The sequence below is a fragment of the Aspergillus niger genome (genome assembly GCF_000002855.4).
Source record: "Aspergillus niger supercontig An08".
Lineage (NCBI taxonomy): Eukaryota > Fungi > Ascomycota > Eurotiomycetes > Eurotiales > Aspergillaceae > Aspergillus > Aspergillus niger.
In genome coordinates this window covers 2,042,924-2,061,704 of record NT_166524.1, presented here as the reverse complement: position 1 = coordinate 2,061,704, position 18,781 = coordinate 2,042,924, and the positions used below count along the sequence as shown (strand labels likewise).

General features: G+C 51.6%; 6 protein-coding genes and 1 non-coding gene across 7 annotated transcripts; 4 read left to right on the top strand and 3 right to left on the bottom strand.

Moving 5' to 3' along the window:
* Window positions 1–9: 9 nt before the first annotated feature.
* On the top strand, window positions 10–1,087 carry An08g08620 (uncharacterized protein; the record flags this gene model as incomplete). Its single annotated transcript, XM_059749251.1, has 2 exons — window positions 10–292; window positions 348–1,087. 2 exons carry the CDS (start codon window positions 10–12, stop codon window positions 1,085–1,087), a joined length of 1,023 nt encoding a protein of 340 aa, XP_059606161.1.
* A 1,671-nt stretch (window positions 1,088–2,758) lies between these two features.
* tRNA-Gly (GCC) lies at window positions 2,759–2,829 on the top strand. The gene has a single exon. It is a non-coding gene; the product is annotated as a tRNA-Gly (tRNA).
* A 607-nt stretch (window positions 2,830–3,436) lies between these two features.
* On the bottom strand, window positions 3,437–4,881 carry An08g08600 (uncharacterized protein; the record flags this gene model as incomplete). The annotated part of the gene is made up of 7 exons (XM_001392936.3): window positions 3,437–3,904; window positions 3,964–4,160; window positions 4,223–4,340; window positions 4,395–4,426; window positions 4,479–4,589; window positions 4,682–4,696; window positions 4,845–4,881. 7 exons carry the CDS (start codon window positions 4,879–4,881, stop codon window positions 3,437–3,439), a joined length of 978 nt encoding a protein of 325 aa, XP_001392973.1.
* Window positions 4,882–6,537: 1,656 nt separating this feature from the next.
* Window positions 6,538–10,647, top strand: An08g08590 (uncharacterized protein; the record flags this gene model as incomplete). The annotated part of the gene is made up of 4 exons (XM_059749249.1): window positions 6,538–6,716; window positions 6,775–6,865; window positions 6,924–10,013; window positions 10,069–10,647. 4 exons carry the CDS (start codon window positions 6,538–6,540, stop codon window positions 10,645–10,647), a joined length of 3,939 nt encoding a protein of 1,312 aa, XP_059606160.1.
* Window positions 10,648–11,971: 1,324 nt separating this feature from the next.
* On the bottom strand, window positions 11,972–14,431 carry An08g08580 (hypothetical protein; the record flags this gene model as incomplete). The annotated part of the gene is made up of 11 exons (XM_059749248.1): window positions 11,972–12,058; window positions 12,158–12,222; window positions 12,295–12,509; window positions 12,590–12,646; window positions 12,959–13,056; window positions 13,120–13,247; window positions 13,317–13,416; window positions 13,615–13,716; window positions 13,762–13,850; window positions 13,928–14,049; window positions 14,319–14,431. The coding sequence occupies 11 exons, from the start codon at window positions 14,429–14,431 to the stop codon at window positions 11,972–11,974; spliced, it is 1,176 nt and encodes a 391-aa protein (XP_059606159.1).
* Window positions 14,432–14,527: 96 nt separating this feature from the next.
* On the top strand, window positions 14,528–16,440 carry An08g08570 (uncharacterized protein; the record flags this gene model as incomplete). Its single annotated transcript, XM_001392933.3, has 6 exons — window positions 14,528–14,849; window positions 14,906–15,021; window positions 15,071–15,155; window positions 15,202–15,934; window positions 16,120–16,175; window positions 16,256–16,440. The coding sequence occupies 6 exons, from the start codon at window positions 14,528–14,530 to the stop codon at window positions 16,438–16,440; spliced, it is 1,497 nt and encodes a 498-aa protein (XP_001392970.3).
* A 425-nt stretch (window positions 16,441–16,865) lies between these two features.
* Window positions 16,866–18,680, bottom strand: An08g08560 (uncharacterized protein; the record flags this gene model as incomplete). Its single annotated transcript, XM_059749247.1, has 3 exons — window positions 16,866–17,183; window positions 17,247–17,348; window positions 17,520–18,680. The coding sequence occupies 3 exons, from the start codon at window positions 18,678–18,680 to the stop codon at window positions 16,866–16,868; spliced, it is 1,581 nt and encodes a 526-aa protein (XP_059606158.1).
* Between the last annotated feature and the right edge of the window lie 101 nt (window positions 18,681–18,781).

Sequence of the window (18,781 nt, the reverse complement as noted above, 5' to 3'; positions counted from 1 at the left end):
CTCGTCCCCATGAGCATCACTTGTCACCAAAAGTCCATGCTGCCCGTGCGCAACACCGGCCTTCTGCGCAGATACTATGAGAAAGCCTTCGACAGCCTGCAGCAGATTAACTGTCGTATCCTCGCCAAAGCATACATTAAGCTCGTGGAACCCCGGAAGCAGGTTAACTATCCATACAATGGACGCAAGATTATATCCGGCTCATCGCAGCAATTTGATCCTGAGCTGACCAAGCCAGCCTGGTGGCCGGCGGGTGTCACTCACCGCGAACCAGACCATCTTCTCAAAGCGGGTGTGTTTTATCCTCGCTTTGCTCCCTGCATCAGTCGCTCTAACCTTGGATATAGAACGTATTCGCCTGCTTGTCCATATCCTCTGCGAGCTGCGTGAAAGTCACGCTATCTGCGTGGAGAAACTGAAGGAGGCCGACCAGTCTGTTCGGCGCCAAATTGCCCCCGTCGAACGCATTCCCGTTCTCGATGAGATCTACCACGTACGAGAGGAGGAGGAACGATACCTAGACGGTCGAACAGGTAAGCGTTTTCTATCCACTATTGGTTCTTTCGGACACATCTCATACTTAGCTACTGCAGATGGCTCCGCCGTGATTTGCGTTTCCCGCGTCCACCTCCCAGAGCTCACCGACTCCCAGGCTCTGGGCTCGCCCACTCAGGCCCTCAAGGAAAGCAATCCCGTCTACAGGAAGGAAATTCCTGATCTCGAATCGCACACATCCGTCTTCCCTTCTACCGCCACCACCTCCCCGCTCACGTCAAAGCCACCCACATCCAAGGCGTCAGACCCGTGCAAGCCTCCTATCCCTACAGCATGGGATACCGATGCATCGGCCTCGTTCGCGCCGATCAAGCGCCACCGCGAGGGCGATTATCCCCTTGACCTCACCGGGGGAGCCATATTTCACCAGGAGCCGTCAGCGGCAGCGGCAGCAGCCGCGACAACAACCCTGGATGCCAATCCTTATTCAATGAAGTATTACCCACACAGCCAAGCACAGCAGTCCTTACCTGTAATGGGGCTCTCTGGGGACCTCGGAAGCTGCACACATCCATACTACTTTAATTATTAGACTTCTCTTCCCTTTGTTATGGGTTTCCTTGTTTCCTTTGTATCTCGGGTGCGGTTGGTGTTTTAGCAGGGCGTGATGACGGTCGTGTCTCCTCTTTCTTTCCTTATTTCTTTTGTCCTCGTCGATCATGTAATGCGGTTATTGGGAGGAACGGCCTAAAAGAAGGGACATACTCATATATCATAATACTTACTTAATATTTCCACCAGTGCGGCGGGAGCACCATCACCCTCAGGATACATGCTTGCCTTCCCTTTCTTTTTTTTCGGTTGCGTCTTCTCAGGTACATAAATAATGGAGGGGGGGCAAAGGGGAGGGGGGTGAAAACATGAAACGAAAGGTTGGTGTACATAAAGACATACAGAAGACTAATTGAAACAGTCCCAAGAGGGGGGAATCCTGAATCTGAAGACAACTTAGTATAGGTGTAGGGAGGTAGAAGAAAGGAAACACACCAACCTTTATACCAACTCGGCCTCCAAAAAAGGCACCGAGTTACCACGTACCAGCCAAGTTTGCCAACCCTCTCAAACTTCAAATTTTATCCCTCCTCAGAACTTGTTTCCAAAGCAAGGGATGCCTTGCAGTTCCGTGTGCTTTGGCCTCACCCAGATCTTGATAGATCTCACAAGCCCTGCTTCAGAGTGTGTTTCACTGACACTTGCAAGGCACAACCCCTCCAGTTCCCAGTTTCATGGACTGGAAACAGGTTTGCATCGGCGATTGAGTGTGTTCGCGGGGTAAGGAGCTACTCTTACTCCGTACTCCTAGTTGTTCTTCCCCTACTATAAACATGGAACTATAGTATACACACATTATACGACCGGGATAGATAGATAGATAGATGCTGTGCATTGGCCTCTCCTCCTTCCGTTCTCAGCAAATGGTCATTTGCCTGCTTGCGTGTACACACAGTGCCTCTACATATGCGTTTATAAAAGCCGTTTCAATTATTTATCGGGTATATGATTCTTGGCTGTCATGTTCGGTTTCTTTTCTCAGCTGCGCCATCGTTGCCGTTGTCTTGTCTGGGGTGGCAGATCTTCGATTATGAATGCGGGGTTATTTTGACAGTTGATATGTTTGCAGCTAAGTAGTTAACTAGGTGGATTTGTCGTTGCTAGTGAGGACTGTTAGATGCTGGTGTTTGTTATTACTTCTCTATCCCTCTGTCTACAAAGTCTACGAAGTAGTAGGTAGGGTGTCCCAGGCCAATTTTTCCCCTTTTTTATTTTTGCATCCTCTTTTTGGCTCTTTCATGATGATTTAGGCAGATTCAATCAGTAGGGACTGTGGCGTGCGGCGGTTGTGATTTGATTGAAGTTTGCTGATTCGTGTCCTGCATGCAACATCCATGTCTGTGTGTCTGTCAGTACTAGTTGCCTTGCGATAAATATATCGGGTGCGGGGAGGATAATCTAGACTTGGCTTTTTGCCTACTCCTGTTTCTGGCAAGCTTTTACTAAGAGTACTGTAGAGATGTAATTGGCATTTTGATTCAGAAATATATCCTTGAAGATGGTAAAATAAACAATTAGAAGAGAATAGGAATGTGGTTCAGGGGTAACATGTTAGTAGTAGACCTTCGGGATTTGGATGAGGAACGGATGTTTTTGTATGTAATTGTTAATGGGCTATGTACTAATAATATAGTGGTTCTTACATCAAGAAGCATCATTGGTCTAGTGGTAGAATTCATCGTTGCCATCGATGAGGCCCGTGTTCGATTCACGGATGATGCACAGAAATTTCTTTTTTTGTGTTTTGTGGTTTTTGGGTTTAGCTGCTTGCTAGTCTTGTGGTTCCCGTTGCCGCTCCCGCTTAGTCTAGTCTAGGTAGGCTCTATGGGTCCGTCCCTTTAAATATAGATATGGTAGGGCTGTCCATAATAACGACCAGATTCAATGGATCATAATTTGGGCTTGAACTACATGGTAGTCCGTGTAGGATGTTCTCCCAAGTACCTAAGTGCTGCGCAATTTAGATCTCGGCATGGAGAAATTCTAACAATCAACATACACCCGGACTCGGCTTGTCTACGTCACTAATCCGTAGTGCTAGCACTAAATCCAAGGTAAAGTTTAACCGGATAGAAAATCAAGTCATACGGTGATTACATTCGACAAGTTGCAGCATAATTCGAAGCCAGCATAGAAACATACAATTATCGTCCCGCAAACTCTCGAAACGCATCTTCCCGGGTAGTCATCATACACCGAACCAATCCATCCTACTTAAATGCCGCTGCTACCAATTCTTTTCTCTCTGCACCTACCCCGCAATTCTCACAGTTCCATCATCCGAGTAATCCCGACCGATAGCCAATCATGTATGAAAGGCCCCAGCCCCCTAAGCTGCCAGAAGAGGCTCCGACTTCACCTGCTCAGCAGGCTGTTCGATCGTCTCCACCACGGGCTCCTGGGCGGCCACGGGTTCCTCCTTAGGTGCCTCCGGGAAGTCAGTCGTCTTGATTTCGGGCTCGGCCTCAGGCTCCTTCTTGATAACGGGGGCGGGTGCCCTAGCCATCTCGGGGGTGGCAGAGCGACGCATGTATCCCTGGGCCTTGGCGCTGTAGTCACCAACATACTGCCTCACAACACCCGTGGCATGGGCAGTGCGCTCTTCGGCAAGATCCTTTAGCTGGTGAGCCTGGCTGTTGACAACTTCCTGCGCGTGCTCAATGTGGGCATCGATGACTTCACGGTTGTTGATGTAGACCAAGGGTCCCATGTACGCGATGGTGACCGCAATCAAGGACAGTCCCCAGAATGGAAGGAACTTGATCAACCAGTAGGCGGTGAAAGCGGCAAAGAAGGACTGCACATCAATTTAGTATTGGCCCGAGTCGCCAGTGACTGGTGGTTTCTTGGACGTACTGCAATGGTGTGGACAATGTTCTCGGCGAACAGAACACGCTGGAACTCAATGAGGACAAAGTCGATGAGCTGCTCAAGGTCCTCCAAAACAGCCTCGATGGTTTCCTTGGGCACGGTGTAGTATTTGCGAGGCCGGAATGAGCTCACGACGCTCTGTGACAGAGCAAGTCTGCCACCGACCTCGACAATAGCGGTGACTAGTACAACCGGCGATCAGTATACGTTGTAAATCCTGTGCGGGACCTGCGTTTAGACCTACACCCCAGAACCACATAGATGAACTTGAAGAACCAACGGAGGAGAGGAAGGTAACGGGCGGCGAAGATGAATGTGACAACACTCGCGAAGGAGATGGCCGTAGCTCGGGGTTGCTCCCACTATGACAATCAGTTAAATCGGGTCCCCTCCTGGCGGCATCCAGGATCACATACGCTCAAAAGGCTGTACAGCAGCGAGTGGTAGTCTGGACCGGGTCAGCAGAGAGCGCCTGCAAGCTGATTCGTGTCATAACGTACAGGTCAAGGGTTGGCCGGTCGCAGTGGTAGATGAAGGGCTAGTGTTCCTCAATTCGCGGAATTCTTGACCAGTGCGGGACGCCTCGGACTTGATGTTATCGGCAATGGGGCCTAAATCGATTGGGTGTCAGATCAATTGGTCATGAAGACACCAATTTCGAGCGGTAAACGCGAAGCAGGTGTGCTTGGAGCCAGCTATTTACCCTTTGCGAGAGCGCCTAAGCGAGGGAGTAACGGTCAGTTCGTGTAACCTAGACTGGGAGTATGTGCGTGGGAGATTCAGAACTGCGATCAGAGACTAAATCAGCTTCAATGCACTCTCACTGAACAGCAAAACACGAGAACCGGTAACTGCTCGTACCTTACTGTGGCCATTTGTGTCGGGATAGCTCACGTCAGCCATGGCGGAGAGTCGTGTGTGTGTGCGTTTCGGAAGGTCTGGAGGATTTTCGGGAGGGAAAAGATAAGGAGGAAAGGGCCGGGAGTAGAGAGCGGGTTTTCAGGGGAAGCTCAAGGCGGGTTGAAATTAAATGATACAAGGGAAGACGAAGGGAACGACCGAGGCAAGAAGAAAGAGAAGTGAAGATTGAAAAAGTTGGCGACGGAGGGGCGAGAATGGAGGAGGAGAAGAAGACCGGGAGGATAAGGAGAGAGAAAGAGGAGAGGAGCGGGTGATGCAATGATCGTGTGCTGAGTTGCTGCTTGCTTTGCTTTGCTTTGCTTTGCTTGGTTTTTGGCCTTTTTCTCGCGCCTTCCAAGCGGAAAGGGCCCGCATGTGACGATGGGACCCGGTGTTTCGGACTATCTTTTAGTCTGGCCAGCCGTTAACTTACTGTTTGTCTAATAGCGTCTACAGGTTATCTATCTAGCTAATGAGCTCCTGGATATTAATGATCGTTCATTATCCCTCTTTCAAGACGGTGGGGGCGTAATGCAAGGGGTCCGGATACACGAGTCTACCTGAAGTGAGTAGGTGTTGGCTCCATGGTTGACTGACCCTACTTGCGATCTGGTCTACTACTCGAACCATTCCATCATCCATCCAGCTATGGCCATTTGGCTCTCCCACCTTATCCGGATTTGGATGCGTTTCCCCCGTAAAGGAAACCTGCAAAGACACAATTCATTCGATGCTTTGAGTAACGCCCCGGACTTTCCTATCGGATCTTTCGAGCGAGCTTCTGGCTATTTGTTGTTCTGCCAATCGAGTTGAAGAATGATTTTACCAATTCTCTGTACGAACTACTTAACTACCCTTTGCACTCAGAGATGATGTCATGACCAGGTCACAAGAATCGTCAACGTTGGATAATGGTTCCAAAGACCGATGGAAAGAACGCCATCTCTCCTCCCAATCGCGGCACATTGACTGGTTCCTCTGTCACCTCTTGATTGTGAAACCGCCCGGTCCGGTATGGTACATACTGGAGGCTGGTTGATAGTCTAGATCTGTGCACAGGGACAGCTGGCGGTGCAGTGATCCTCATGTGAGTCCCATGAACACAGCAAGGGACCATTGCTGTTACATGAAGAAACAACTCCGCCCACGTCAGTTCCTGGTCTAAGGAGAACTCTCGAATAAGCGATGCCAACATGGTTCAATAGGGCGGGACTAGCGATGCTTATCCAAAGGGGAGCGAATATAGATAGATACGCCGTAGAGAAACAAGCCAGAAAAGTCAAAAAAGGCCAAATAAACGCCTCAGGGGTCTTTTGCAGCGGCGCTGCATTGCAACTCCCCATGAGCGATGAATGTCCCTATCCTGCCTAGGACAAAATCTTGATGCCTTCGATATCAGGCACTACGTATGATGCTGCACCGTCACGTGCCATGGCGGGACTCACGCGTTTGCCGATGTTTTGATGCTCGACTCCCGACGACAGGCGATCTCAGCTCACCAGTCGACCTCCCAACTCTTATCGCCTTTCCACCACTATTCGATGTTCCCCTTGTTGTCTCTCGCTATATTCTAGGTCGGGCTTTATTGCCCTTCGCTCATTTACGCCCCCTTTATAGTACCCATACAACCCGCTGTGCGATCGCTTTGTTTACATCGCCATGGCCGCGGCAGGCGCGAGGGCGCAGAAGCCCGTGGGCTCTGCAGCGTGGATCTCAACCGAAAAGGAAAATTTTATGCAGCTGGTGGATCAGGAACTGGAGGAAATTGAATACCCAGTGCGCCATGAGATGGATTGGCTGAATGAACATATGGCCGAGGTCTTCTCCAACAACCAATCGTGGGTTGCGCCAGTCTAGAGGCTTGACGCATAGTTGCTGACGCTCACTGTTGCATAGCAATTTCGCAGATGTCTTCAAAACCCCCGGAAAACTACGAGGTAAAACACCTCGCACAGTGCGGAAGAGGGATGCGAACGAACCCCGAGTGGTGTGTTGAACCAGCTACCTTTCATCGCATCTATCATCTGCTAACGGACTGCTTCCAGCCCCTGAGCGAGATTTTCTCATCCGCACACAATAACAGCAAGACAGAGAACAAATTCAGTGCTAGCCCGGCAGTTCAGCGCTCACCAACCAAGACCGTCACTGCGACTGCAGGCCCAGCCACTGCGACGGAAGCCAAGAAGACCACGGAGAACACATCACAACCCGAGTACCCGGATCTGACCCAGAACCTCAACTCCTTCCCGCAATACAACACAGACTCGGGCTATCATGGCATGCCGGAAGAAGAGAAAGACGACGAAGAGGAAGAAGAAGACGATGTGGTCCTTACACAAGTGCAGCCCGAGTCGCAGTCCTCCACTCAACCTATGGATCAAGAGCCTAGTGCTGCCGAAGAGGTATCCCATCAACCGCAAGAAGAACGCCGCACTACAGGGGCTTCTTTCCACTCCGCTCGCGAGGATGTGCACCAACGTGAAGAAACCGTCGAGCCCGAGGTCACTGAAACGTCGCCCAAGCGGAATGTCAGCACCAGTCCCCAGAAGCAACAGTCACCGATGAAGAATACAGAGAAGGTTGACGAAGCAAAACCGCAACCTGAGGAGGAACCTGAAGACAAACCCATGTCAGACGTGGATTCTGAACAAGAGCCGGAACCGGAGCCGGAGCCGGAGCGTGAAGACACCGTTGAGTTGGAACCTGAGGCCAAACCAGAAACCCAGGCCCATCAGGAACATGAGTCTGAACAAGAGCCCGAAGCCTCACCCAGACGCGAATCCCTGCCTACCAAGAATTCCGCACCAAAGCCAGTATCTAGTCCGTTCAAGGAAACGAAATCGAGTCCGCAAACAAAAGCAACTTCGCAGCCCCTCGAGCGTTATCAGGAAGATAACGATGACGGAAATGACGACATGGCCCTTGACAGTCTCGATGAAATCGGCTCACCTTCGGAGGGATCTCCAGTCCGCCCGCCGATTCGCAAAAGCAGTCTCACTTTTGCATCACTCCCAGCTCGCGAACCGCTGACGAAGAAGAGCCTGGGAGGCTCGAGAATTTCCCGTACAAGCCATCTCGACATTACCAAGCTTAGTAACGCCGGAGGTTACCTGGGCAGACAGACCGGTGGGCATAGGACGACCCAGCATGCTGCGGAGGACAGCAATATCCATGGCGACAAGATGGACATTGACGACAAGAAGGATGCCACTGAGGAAGATAGAGATGCCGAGACTAGAGCCAGCAAGCTCCACAACAAGTCTTCCACTCAGCTCCTGCATGAGAAGATCAGCATGCTCGGCAAACTTCAGCCTTCTCGACCTACCAAATCCATTCCTTCCGTCGCTGGCTTGTCGACCGCGCAAGTGACATACCCTGAACTCCCTACTGCCCAACCTGAAGCTAAACAGGAGACATCCGGCTCGAAGTCGCGTGAGACCCCGGCTCCTGACTCCGCTGTGGATGACGACTGGATCAAACCACTGAACTCGCCCTACCGGCCAGACGTACGTGCTAGCCAGAAAGCTGATAGCATGGGCAAACATTCCAGCGCTCGGATAGCCCGAGCTGCAGAGGAAGACCGTCCTTCCGTTGATAAGGAACGAGATGTCCATTCCTCAGAAGAGCCGAGGACTAGCTATAAGCACGCTTCAGATGCAGCTCGTGGAAAGTCGTCAACACCATCATATTCATCGCCGCAGCGGCCTGGTCATCAGAAGAGCGCGTCTGCACATGTTGATAACCACATGTCCACAACCCCAGTTGGCTCCCCGGCCGAGCGCTATGATGGTCCGATCAGTGCATCCAAATCGCGGCTTCAGTCTATCGTACAATCCGCTAAGGGCCTCTTCATGAATACCGGGGGAGTTACAGCTGCGGCCAGAATCGAATCTGCTTCCCCGGAACCACCAAGATTAAGGCATACGGGACGATTGGACACAGATCGCAATAGGGAAAGCCAGCGGCCGCAGTCGACACAGCCCCTGAGTCCTCCACGCCAAGAAGGCCGTCGAACGCGTAGCTCCACCGAAAGAGAGGAGAAGCGCAGACAAAAAGAGCTCGAAGACCGCCAGAGGGAAGAAGAGCAAGCGGAGAGAGCCCGGCAACTGGAGAAACAGAGAGCCATGAAACTCAAGGCGCCAGAGAAGCCAACCGTTGACCATGAAGCTCGTGCGCAAACTACCGAATCAGCTACCGTGTTGCCTACGCATAAGACGTCGCATCTACAAAAATCATCCAAGGAACCAGAGCCCAGCGTCGAAGCCGGACCCAAACTTGCCGCCCCAAGTTCCATCTCACAGCAGCAGTCATCAAAGCAAAATGAACGTCGCCCTCTCAAGCCGGCCCGCGAGGTTCAGAAACCGAAGCCTCAGCCTGTCTCAATTCGCGTCGGCAGCGCCCTCTCCCGGCAAATGCCGCTAGCGTCGCAAGTGTCTTCCAACACCCGGGAGTCTAGCGTTCCTGCACCAACTCCAGCGTCGGCTTCAAAACCGTCGACGTTGAAGAAGAAGGCCAGCAATACCTCATTACACACAGCCTCTTCGAACAGCAGTTTCAAGAGCTCTATATCCAGCCAGTCGCAGAGAAAGGCTCAGCTTGCAAGTGAGAGGAAGAGGGAGCAAGAGGAGCGCGAAGCCAGGCGCCGGGAGGAGCAAAGACGCGAATTGGAACGAAAGCGTGCAGCTCAGCAGCAAGAAGAAGCTCGTCGTCAGGAGATGCGCAGTCGGGCAGAGGCTGAGCGCCGGGAGCGACTTGCTGTCGAGGATCCAAAGAAGGCTGCCCACATGCAAGCCATTGAAAAGCGCCGCCTGGAGAATCAACGCAGACTAGAGCGACAGGGGAGCCAGCAGCCTGAGGCCACCCAACGCAGTGAGCTCGGTGCAGCTCGACCAGCCTCACGACTGGGCTCGATTCAGCCTTTCAATCGGTCTATTAATCAGCCCCAACCCAACCCCGCTAAACCGCCCAAGAGAGGACTTGATGACGAGGCCAACCACCGACCGACAGCACCGAAGTCTGCTACCATGCAGCCGTCGGGCGAAACCAAACGTAGGAGGACAGAGGATGAGCAAAGCCGCATGTCTTCTATGCGTCCGGCAATGGCCCCGCCGATCCGTCAATCCAATATTCGTAAGGTGAGTACTACGCAGGTGCTGAAATACTTTGGAGCTGCGCTGACCGTGTAACGAGGAAACTACGAAGCCGTCCATTTTTGGTCATACACAGCCTTCTGTTGCACATCAATCCGGCTCCTCGATCTTCAAGACAGGTCAGGCCCAGAGACCCGCCCATCCAATGGATATGGCCAAATATGCCAGTGGCAAGATCCCCTTTGCGGAACCCCCCAGTGTGCAGCCGGCTGCACACCGAACTCCCGCCGCCGCTAGTGCGTCCCAAAAGGCACCGGTCAAGGAGTCACCAAAGTATCCGAATGGTGAAAACATTAACCTTCCCGAGATTGCGACCGACAGTGAGGACGAGGACTCGGATGCGGAGATGCTTCCCGTGCCCAAGTGGGCCCAGCCCAAGGAACTGGAGTCACTCCTGCGTCAGCAGGAAGGCATGGAGGTGGATTCTATTTTCGGCCCTATTGCGCCCTTCTCCCTGGAGGAGACATTCAAGTCGGACAAGAAGATCAAGAAGTTCCGTGAACGTACAAGTAGTGCGAACTGGTCTGGCGCCGATGGGCTGACGCAGGATGAGATCCGACGTGACCTTGCTGAGCGGCAGCGTCTGCGCCTCAACGGTGGTTGGTCCTTTAATGGATAGAGGATGGATTGAAGTTTTCGTTAAGTTCTCGGGTTAGGTGTTTGTCTAGACTTCCATTGGGGTGCCCTACATGACTTATTTGGGATGCTTTTATTGAAGACGTTTCTTGCGGGACAAATCTCTGGGTGGGTGGCATAACAGGACCGGCGTTGAGCAGGTTGCGTGTTTGAATTACATTGTAGCTATACTACTGAGCACCACTTAATGCATGTATGCATTTTTTTATTTTTCATTTTCCTTTTTTTTTTTTTTTTTGTTATTTCTCAATTTGGAAGTACGTCCTTTTACACCTGCGACCGGAAGATGTGGCCATGGTTCAGGAACAGCAGTGGCTAAAAGGCCCGAAACGCGCCTCTTCTGTCCTCCCCCAGCTTCGACAAAGGGCTCGAGTTCCAAGGACGGTCGTATCACCCGGTGACGACACGACCATGGCTTTCCACTTATCATGCCCACCTCTTTTCTCTCACTCACTCACACACACACTCTCGGTAACCTCTCAAATACAGCGGTATCACAAAAAGTACAACATCCCTGGATCTAGAACCGCAAACCCGTCGTCGGGTTGCATCCGAGGATGCCGCGGCCTTCTGAGCGGCCGGCGAGTATCGAGGAACAGGAGCTTATCTGGCCTGCAGTGGTCGTGAACGGGGATTCGCCGCCGGGATGGTGAGCTCTCCGTGAAACTGACCGCTGGGATGTAGCAGCTTTCTCTAGTGCTTGAGTAAGAATTCAGTTTGCCATTTTCTGGATACCTGAGAGACTAGTAGGATACAGAGATGACTGAGTCTCCTACTACTATTTGCTAATACTAGTATGTCTCAAGCAGTGAGAAAGAGGGGTAGCTGCAGGATCAAAGATTGCGTTTCTTCTGTACTCGCTTACTCTGCAGTTGTATGTATTTCCGTTACTTTGGCTTGTAAGAAAGAGCCTTGTCGGAGGAATCTGTATGGCCCCTGCGACTAATGACAAATAGGAGAAATACTTCTCATCGTGCGTTTGGTGGCATTGAGTTATTGCTTTTTCCCTTTGGGGGCGGTGGGGGAAAGGGAGGGATTCTTGACTCCGACATACTTCTTACCACATATTCTAGCAAATCCTGCGAGTTACTTACTATACCTGTTCTCTCTTAGGGAACGATTCAAAGTTGGATTGGAGGATAGTCAGGCCAAGTCCTAGTTAGTTGTTTGTAGAATGAGTACGTAGTTGATAGTGACTGCACATCATGATGGATTGGGAAGGCGCCACGGGACCCGCCCGGAAGTGCTGCAGTCAATCCCGCTCGGGGAAGGAGCGATAGGCTATGGCACTATCTGTATACTTTACCTTAGTTTCTTCGTCCTTCTCTTTCCTCTGCATTCTCCCAATTCCACTCATCTGTGCTTCCACTGTGAGTATAGTATTTGCCTGTCTTCTGACTTAGTACACACCTCAAAGGACCCGCTGCGTTCTCACAGCCTAAAAACAGCCTCGCAGCCAATCACTGGCCTGCATGGTGATCCAAAGGCTAAACCTCACGTCCCACAAACACATGCGATGACTCCCCTCTTCGTCCCCCACACAAGCCTAGAACACACCCTGTTCCTCCCAGTTTCTAATTATGGAGAGGCCGAAAAGGCAAAGGTGGTATTTTACAAAACAGCCTGGTACGTGTGGCAGCCTGAGTAATTTCCCATTGTCTTGAATTGAGTTCTCCTTCTTCCTTTCTTAGACCAGCCTCTCTGTCGCAGCCTAACCATCCACTGATCACCAGAAACGCTGTTGTTACTTCCCCATCGCCCCTGGCTGCCGCTACGTACCGTTCGGCCGGAATCCTTCTCCATTGTCTACCAAATGCCGATACCAAGCCGCTGCGCTTCTCCCCGCTGAAGTTCGGCTACCCATCTGAAGGACTGATTGGACACAAAGAAAGGACTTTTTGGAAGCACAAATAAGTAGAAGGAACCAGAGGGCTGGTGCGCCACAGAATCGTGGGGCCCCGGCACAGAAACCCGCGTGGAAGCTCAACTTTACTGGCACCAGCGGAATGGCCTGCTGTGTCGGGCCTTACATCTCTCTCTGCGTTTTCTAATTGGCGTAATCGCCAAATCTGGCGGGTATTAATCTACAAAGTGAACTGAAGCAAATATGCTGTCAATGAGTGTTGCTTCCATGCAGTGACGCCTGAGCTGAAGCTGTGCTAATGAGCTTCCCTATGCCAAAGGTGTCGTCTGTTAGAATGGTGCAAAGTAGTGTGACCATGTGCTTTCATCCCGAGGATTAGGAGACCCTCTAAAAAGAACAGAGCCATACTGCCGACAATAATACCTAGTACATGCTCGTCTGGCACTCATCGGTTGTTGTGGATGTGAGACAATCGAGGCCGGTTCCTTTCCTTTCCCTTTCCAAAACCGAGATTCCTAGCTTGGCCTCCTCAGCCCGTCAGCCACAAAATTACCACAAGACAAACCATCATCTTGCAAAGGCCCCCAGCACCCCTGAGGTCCGATGGAAACAATTAGCTGGCGGAAAAGCAGCTTCTGGTGATACAAGAGCGAGCTGCGGCTTCCCGTTGGTCTGAGACCTCTCAAATATCCGCCTCGCCGAGCCAGTCTCATCTAGCCCTGTTTGCTCGCTATTGGTTATACGAGAAAATGCCTAGTCCCTCGGTTGCTCGAGCAGCTCATACGTACTTCGGATCGATGGCTCTATGCTCTTGGATGGCATGAGCTCGCCGTCGAACAGAGACAGATGGCGACCGGCCTGCAGAGCCAAGACGTCATCGTCAGCAGGCTCCAGATGATACAGTACGAGAATGCCATGTAGATCCCCATTTTAAAGTTTTATGGATCTTGGCCCCCTTTCTTGCCTATGCTACTGGAGTCGTCTTGCCATCTGTTTGCAACACGGGCTATCAAGGCCTGAGAGGTCTACGATACTGGTGTCAATACTCATCCACTTGGCCGTATGAGTCCCTGAAACCTAATTCACCATCTGGCCCGGTGGTATTGCGTCGTGATCCTGGCCTTGGGTAACTCCAGATGGGTGGTGGAACGAAGGAGGCCTCGATGAGCTAGAGACATATGTGAGCTCCTGTCATACCAGGATAATCGATGTCGATGATGACAATGAGATCACCCGGGCTTGCACTCTCCAAGAGGAATGTAAGTGATCGGCAGTGACAGTTGGAGAAATGAACCTCCTAGCAGACATCAACAAGTCCGGGTCTAGATTCAGAAAAAGTGGCTGATACCGTCTCGTGATGTTTTTTTCAAGTATCGGTGAGGTTGTCTCGTGTGGGAACCCTCCATCCAAGACAGTTGTTCAAGCCAACCGTCTGTTCGAGAATCTATTGGGACTTGGTTCACCGCTGGCTTGAAGCCTCGAGGGCCGACCAATGGTTTGTTCCATGCAAACAGAACAAGCCTATTTTCCCACAAAATCAGCCATTGAGCTCATTCTCCGAAAACCATCAGGGGAACGCATGCATTGGCGATGCAGGAAAATGTAGACCCTGCAATGTTTCCCGCTTTTTCTCTATTTTCTTTTTCTCTTCCCCTGTTGTTTTGCCGGGCATGCCATTTTCTCTAGGTAAGCTTGTGATGGGCTAGGCAGAGACATCTCCCGACATTCGGGCTTGAACAACTACTGTGCACTGAATGGCCCCGTTACGGTTTGGTAACTCTCATCGAAACCTTCGCAGACCTTCTAGAACTCTGTTAAGTGGGCATAGCGGATGGTAAGTCTCAGCTCGAGAGAAGCAGAGATGTCGATGATGATGTGCATCTGCATGCCTATCTTTTTCCATCGTTATTTAAGATTTCGATGCCCACCCCTCTCAACCTCTATTGAGCCACACATTCTATCTGTCTCATTATTCAACTTAACTTAGTTTGTTGGATCAATGGCCTCGATAAGGTCTCTGCTGAACCCCAATACCTCGTGCCCCAGTCTCAATCCGGCAAGCTCACAGCGTGAACTGTCTTTACAGTCACCCCACTCAGAAAGGAAGAAGGTCCCCAAAGATCAACCGTCCTTTAGGAGGGGCAAGGTCCAGGGCGAAGTTCGCTATCGCGTTCACGATGAGCGCGACGAAGAGCTTAAAACGATCCACCTGAAGCACAAGTTGTACCCCATAGGCAACATAGCAGACTTTCCGGACCGCATCCCCTATACTAGCAAAAAAAGGTCTTTCAAGGAGCGGACAGGGAGGGAAGGCTTTGAAGGTGATTGTCCATGATCCTACTTCAAGCCATACGTTGACCGGGAGAGTCTTTTATAGTTTTCCATTACACGTTCGAGATGCCCGACAATCCCAAGACGTGGGTAATATCGTGGGATTATAACGTTGGACTTGTTCTCACGAGATCCCTGTTCAAGTGCAACGGCCATCCAAAGGTGTGTCTTCCATAGCCTATGCATAACAGAGCAGACCTGATGGTTCCAGACCGCTCCCGCGAAGGTGTTGAAGATGAACCCGGGCCTCGGCGATATTAGTCACAGCATCACGGGCGGCGCACTCGTCGGACAAGGTAAGCTTTAATTTCTATTCAAAAATCTCCGCTAACCAGAGTCAAGGATACTGGATGCCATTTAGGGCTGCCAAAGCGCTAGCAACCACATTTTGTTGGAACATTCGCTTCGTTCTGACGCCCATGTTCGGCCTCGATTTTCCTGCGCAGTGCATTCCCCCAGATGACCCCCGCTTTAACAACATGATCATCGATCCGGAGATAATCCGTCAAGCCGCGGAGGATGTGGCTTACTACCGCAGCCTGGAGCCGCCGATTTCCCGACGTGGAAGTAATAACAGCTTCCAAAAACCCGATCGAGACCAACAGAACAAAACCCGGAAATCGTCGCCTTGCCAGCAGAAATGTCAGAGCGTCTCTCCGCACGATATATATTGCGTTTCGCCCACTAGCTGCTCTAATAGTACATATATGCTGGCCGATACCCCATACACTGCCGACGGAAGCACTTCACCACGCGCAGTTTTCGGACGTGGGATGCGAGAGGAATTCCGGTCAGAGACAAGCTCGCAGCTTACCTTCTATGGCTCCAGCTTATCGAGCAACCACCTCTCCGATGACGACCACAAGAGAGGCAGTCAAGTTGAACTGCATGAGAATTACTATGGCAGCGATCTGCCCTCAGCTGAGGTTTTCTCGGCTACAGGAATGGTTGGTGCTTGCTCCTGGCAGCCAACGGATACTTGTGAGCCTGAGGCTTCTTTGGAGGGCTCTAGGGCAGCCATTGCCGCGCATACGTTAATGGACTTGCGCAACAGCGGTATAAGATATGGTATGTTGTAAGCTGACAGGATGGTTTCTGGTTCTTGTTAACTCTACATTCTTGGAGGTGGTCATCATGTGGTCTTTTACTGACGAAACTGCGCTTCGGCTGTTGGCAGGGTGGACGGGCGATGATGGCGTTATGGTTGCTTGATTAACTGGATATGTAATGGCGCTGACTCATGTATTACACTTGGCTTAGAATAGACTTGGTTTCGTTTCTATATCACAAGCACACGTTAGATCTCATACAGCCACGTAGGTGAGTATGAACCAGAGGTATGGATGTAGTTGTTGAATTATACCGAAGAGAATTAACAGCTGGTTTCAGTCTATAGGATTAGTCTACTACTTCCCATTCCTCACATACCTTTCCCCCCTAGTTCCTTCACATCAAGTGAGATACTCCCAAAGTAGTACAGAAAACCAACCCCTACTCGCAACTATTACCCAATCTGTCCTTCCCTCCAAACCAGCCAAGCATGCACTTTCCCACACCGTCACCCAGTCAAAAGCTGCGTGAGATTCCTTCGTGCAATATATACACCAATTGTAGTAGTGGCGAGAGCCCGATTGAGGGGTTTAACACATAAAATGGATACATACTAGGCTACATAACCCCTCCCATCCACGAACCTACCACCAAAAACCAGAACTATGCACGTACTAATTTGAGCACTTGCCCCATCCTGTCATAGCGAGAAGAAAGGGAACGACTAAAAACACCAGCTACATACATACAGATAGTAATCTGAGAAATACGAAAGTGGAAATAAACCTCTTATTAAATTACATTATTCTAGTTCTCTATAGCATCTAATCTAATCTATAACTATCTCATACCCATTCTATCCTGTATCATATGGATATCAAACCTCCTCTTTACCCAATCCATTAATTACTCTCCCCCACATGCGCTTTCATCCCAAAAAAAGACCTAAAGCCAAGCTAAACCGCATACCGACTCCACCCCCGAATCACCACTCCATAGCGATAAAACACATACGGCACAGGAGTCATCAACGCACTAATCGCCCCCAAGATCGTCAACGTCCAATGCACCCCCATATTACTATAAAACGGGATCCCCACGACCGTCATCCCGCCTGCCGCACAGTAGCGCGATACCGTCATGAAGCCCAGCGCAGAGGCGGCGTAGATGTCGTATGCGTCGATGACGTACATGTACGAGGAGATGAAGACGCAGATGGTGCCGAAGCCGAAGACGGTGGATGCGATGATGGGGGACCAGATTGAAATTGAGCTCTATTTGTTCATCATGTTAGTATTGTTTTAGAACTGGGGGTGAGAGAGGGGGGGGAGGTGTACGTAGTCAGTCCATCCCATCCAGAATAACCCAATGGGAATGGCGGGGGCACCGAGCATGGCGAACCAGAGACGGTTCTCGGGACGAGCGACGTGCTTGTGTTGCTGGGTGGGTTTTTGAGTATCATCGTCGTCGAGGTTCGGTTTCTCAGAGGTATCGGCGCCATTGGCGTTGGGATCGGCAGTGACTATTTCCGAACTGGCCGATCGGGGGGAAGCCGCTGCAGATGCAGCAGCGGATGCAGCCGCGTCGGAGAATTCGCGCTTTGTCCAGACGTACACGACGGGGACGAAGAGTCCGGCCATTGAAATGCCGACGTACATGGCGACCCAGACGATGTGGTCAGGCCTTGGAGAGGCCGTGCACGTCGCTAAAATATACGTGTATCCGTCGAAGAAAGTGAAGAGTACGATGTAGATGACGGTCATGTAGAGGGAGATTAGCAGGATGATGGGTTCGTGGATGGTCAGGGCGAATTGTCGCATGCAGGCGGTTCCGATGCGAGAGAACAGCGCCGTCTCCTGCAGATCCATTGATGAGCGGTAGCGATTGTCGCCCGTTTGCTGGCGGAGATGGTGCGCCTTCCATTTCAGGAGTAGGGGGCCGTAGGTCTCGGGCTGCAGCAGGAGGATCAGAGCCAGGATGAAGCCTGCCAGAATGAGGATGATCCAGTTGGTCCAGCGCCAGGAAAGGGTGCCTTCGCCCATGTAGGAGGCGATGACAGGGCCGAGGACGGGCCCGCCGAAGGAGAGGATGGCGTAGAGAGGGAAGAAGAGGGTTTTCTCCAGGGGGTTCCAGAGGTCGGCGATGGTGCCGCCGGCGCAGGTTAATGGTGGACAGCCGAAGATGCCAGCCAGGAAGCGGAAAGCGAGCTGTGCGCCGATATTGGGGGCCAGTCCTGAGGCCATGACGAAGATCATGAATAGCGTGAGGGAGCCGGTGTAGACGGCATTGCGGCCTAGAATTTCGGACAGAGGTCCAGAGACGAGCGAGCCTGCTGCGAAGCCAAGCAGATACATGCCCGTTGCGAGCGATGCGACGACATCGCTGATGTTAAAGGCTGCTGCGTTCTGGGGAAGCACGCCAGATTCGATGGACGAGGCCGCACCCACGGCGAAACCCAGCGCGGACACCATCAGGGTTGCGCCGATGCGGGTGGCGCGGCTGTAGTTGCGCGGATTGATGGGATCATGGTCACCGTCCCAGTCGACGAGCAAGACGGACGAGGACGAGCCATCGTTGTCGACTACGTCCTTCAGCTGCACGCCCGGCAGCAGCGGACTGGAACGGCGGCGCGAAACTGCGTTGGGAGCATCTCTGGGGATCCCCTCCGGCAGGTCATCTTTGGCGACGCCTGGTCGGGCAAACTCCGGGAAATCTTCGAGCTGTTGGCGCACGGCATGGCCAATGCGGCGGTACTGAAGATAGGCCTGCATGGAGGGGAGATGTCTGTCAGTGGGAGAGGCACAGGAAGAGAAGAAGGAAAGGAAGAGGGACAGACGAGAGAACCACCTTGGAGACGAAAGAACTACGCAAA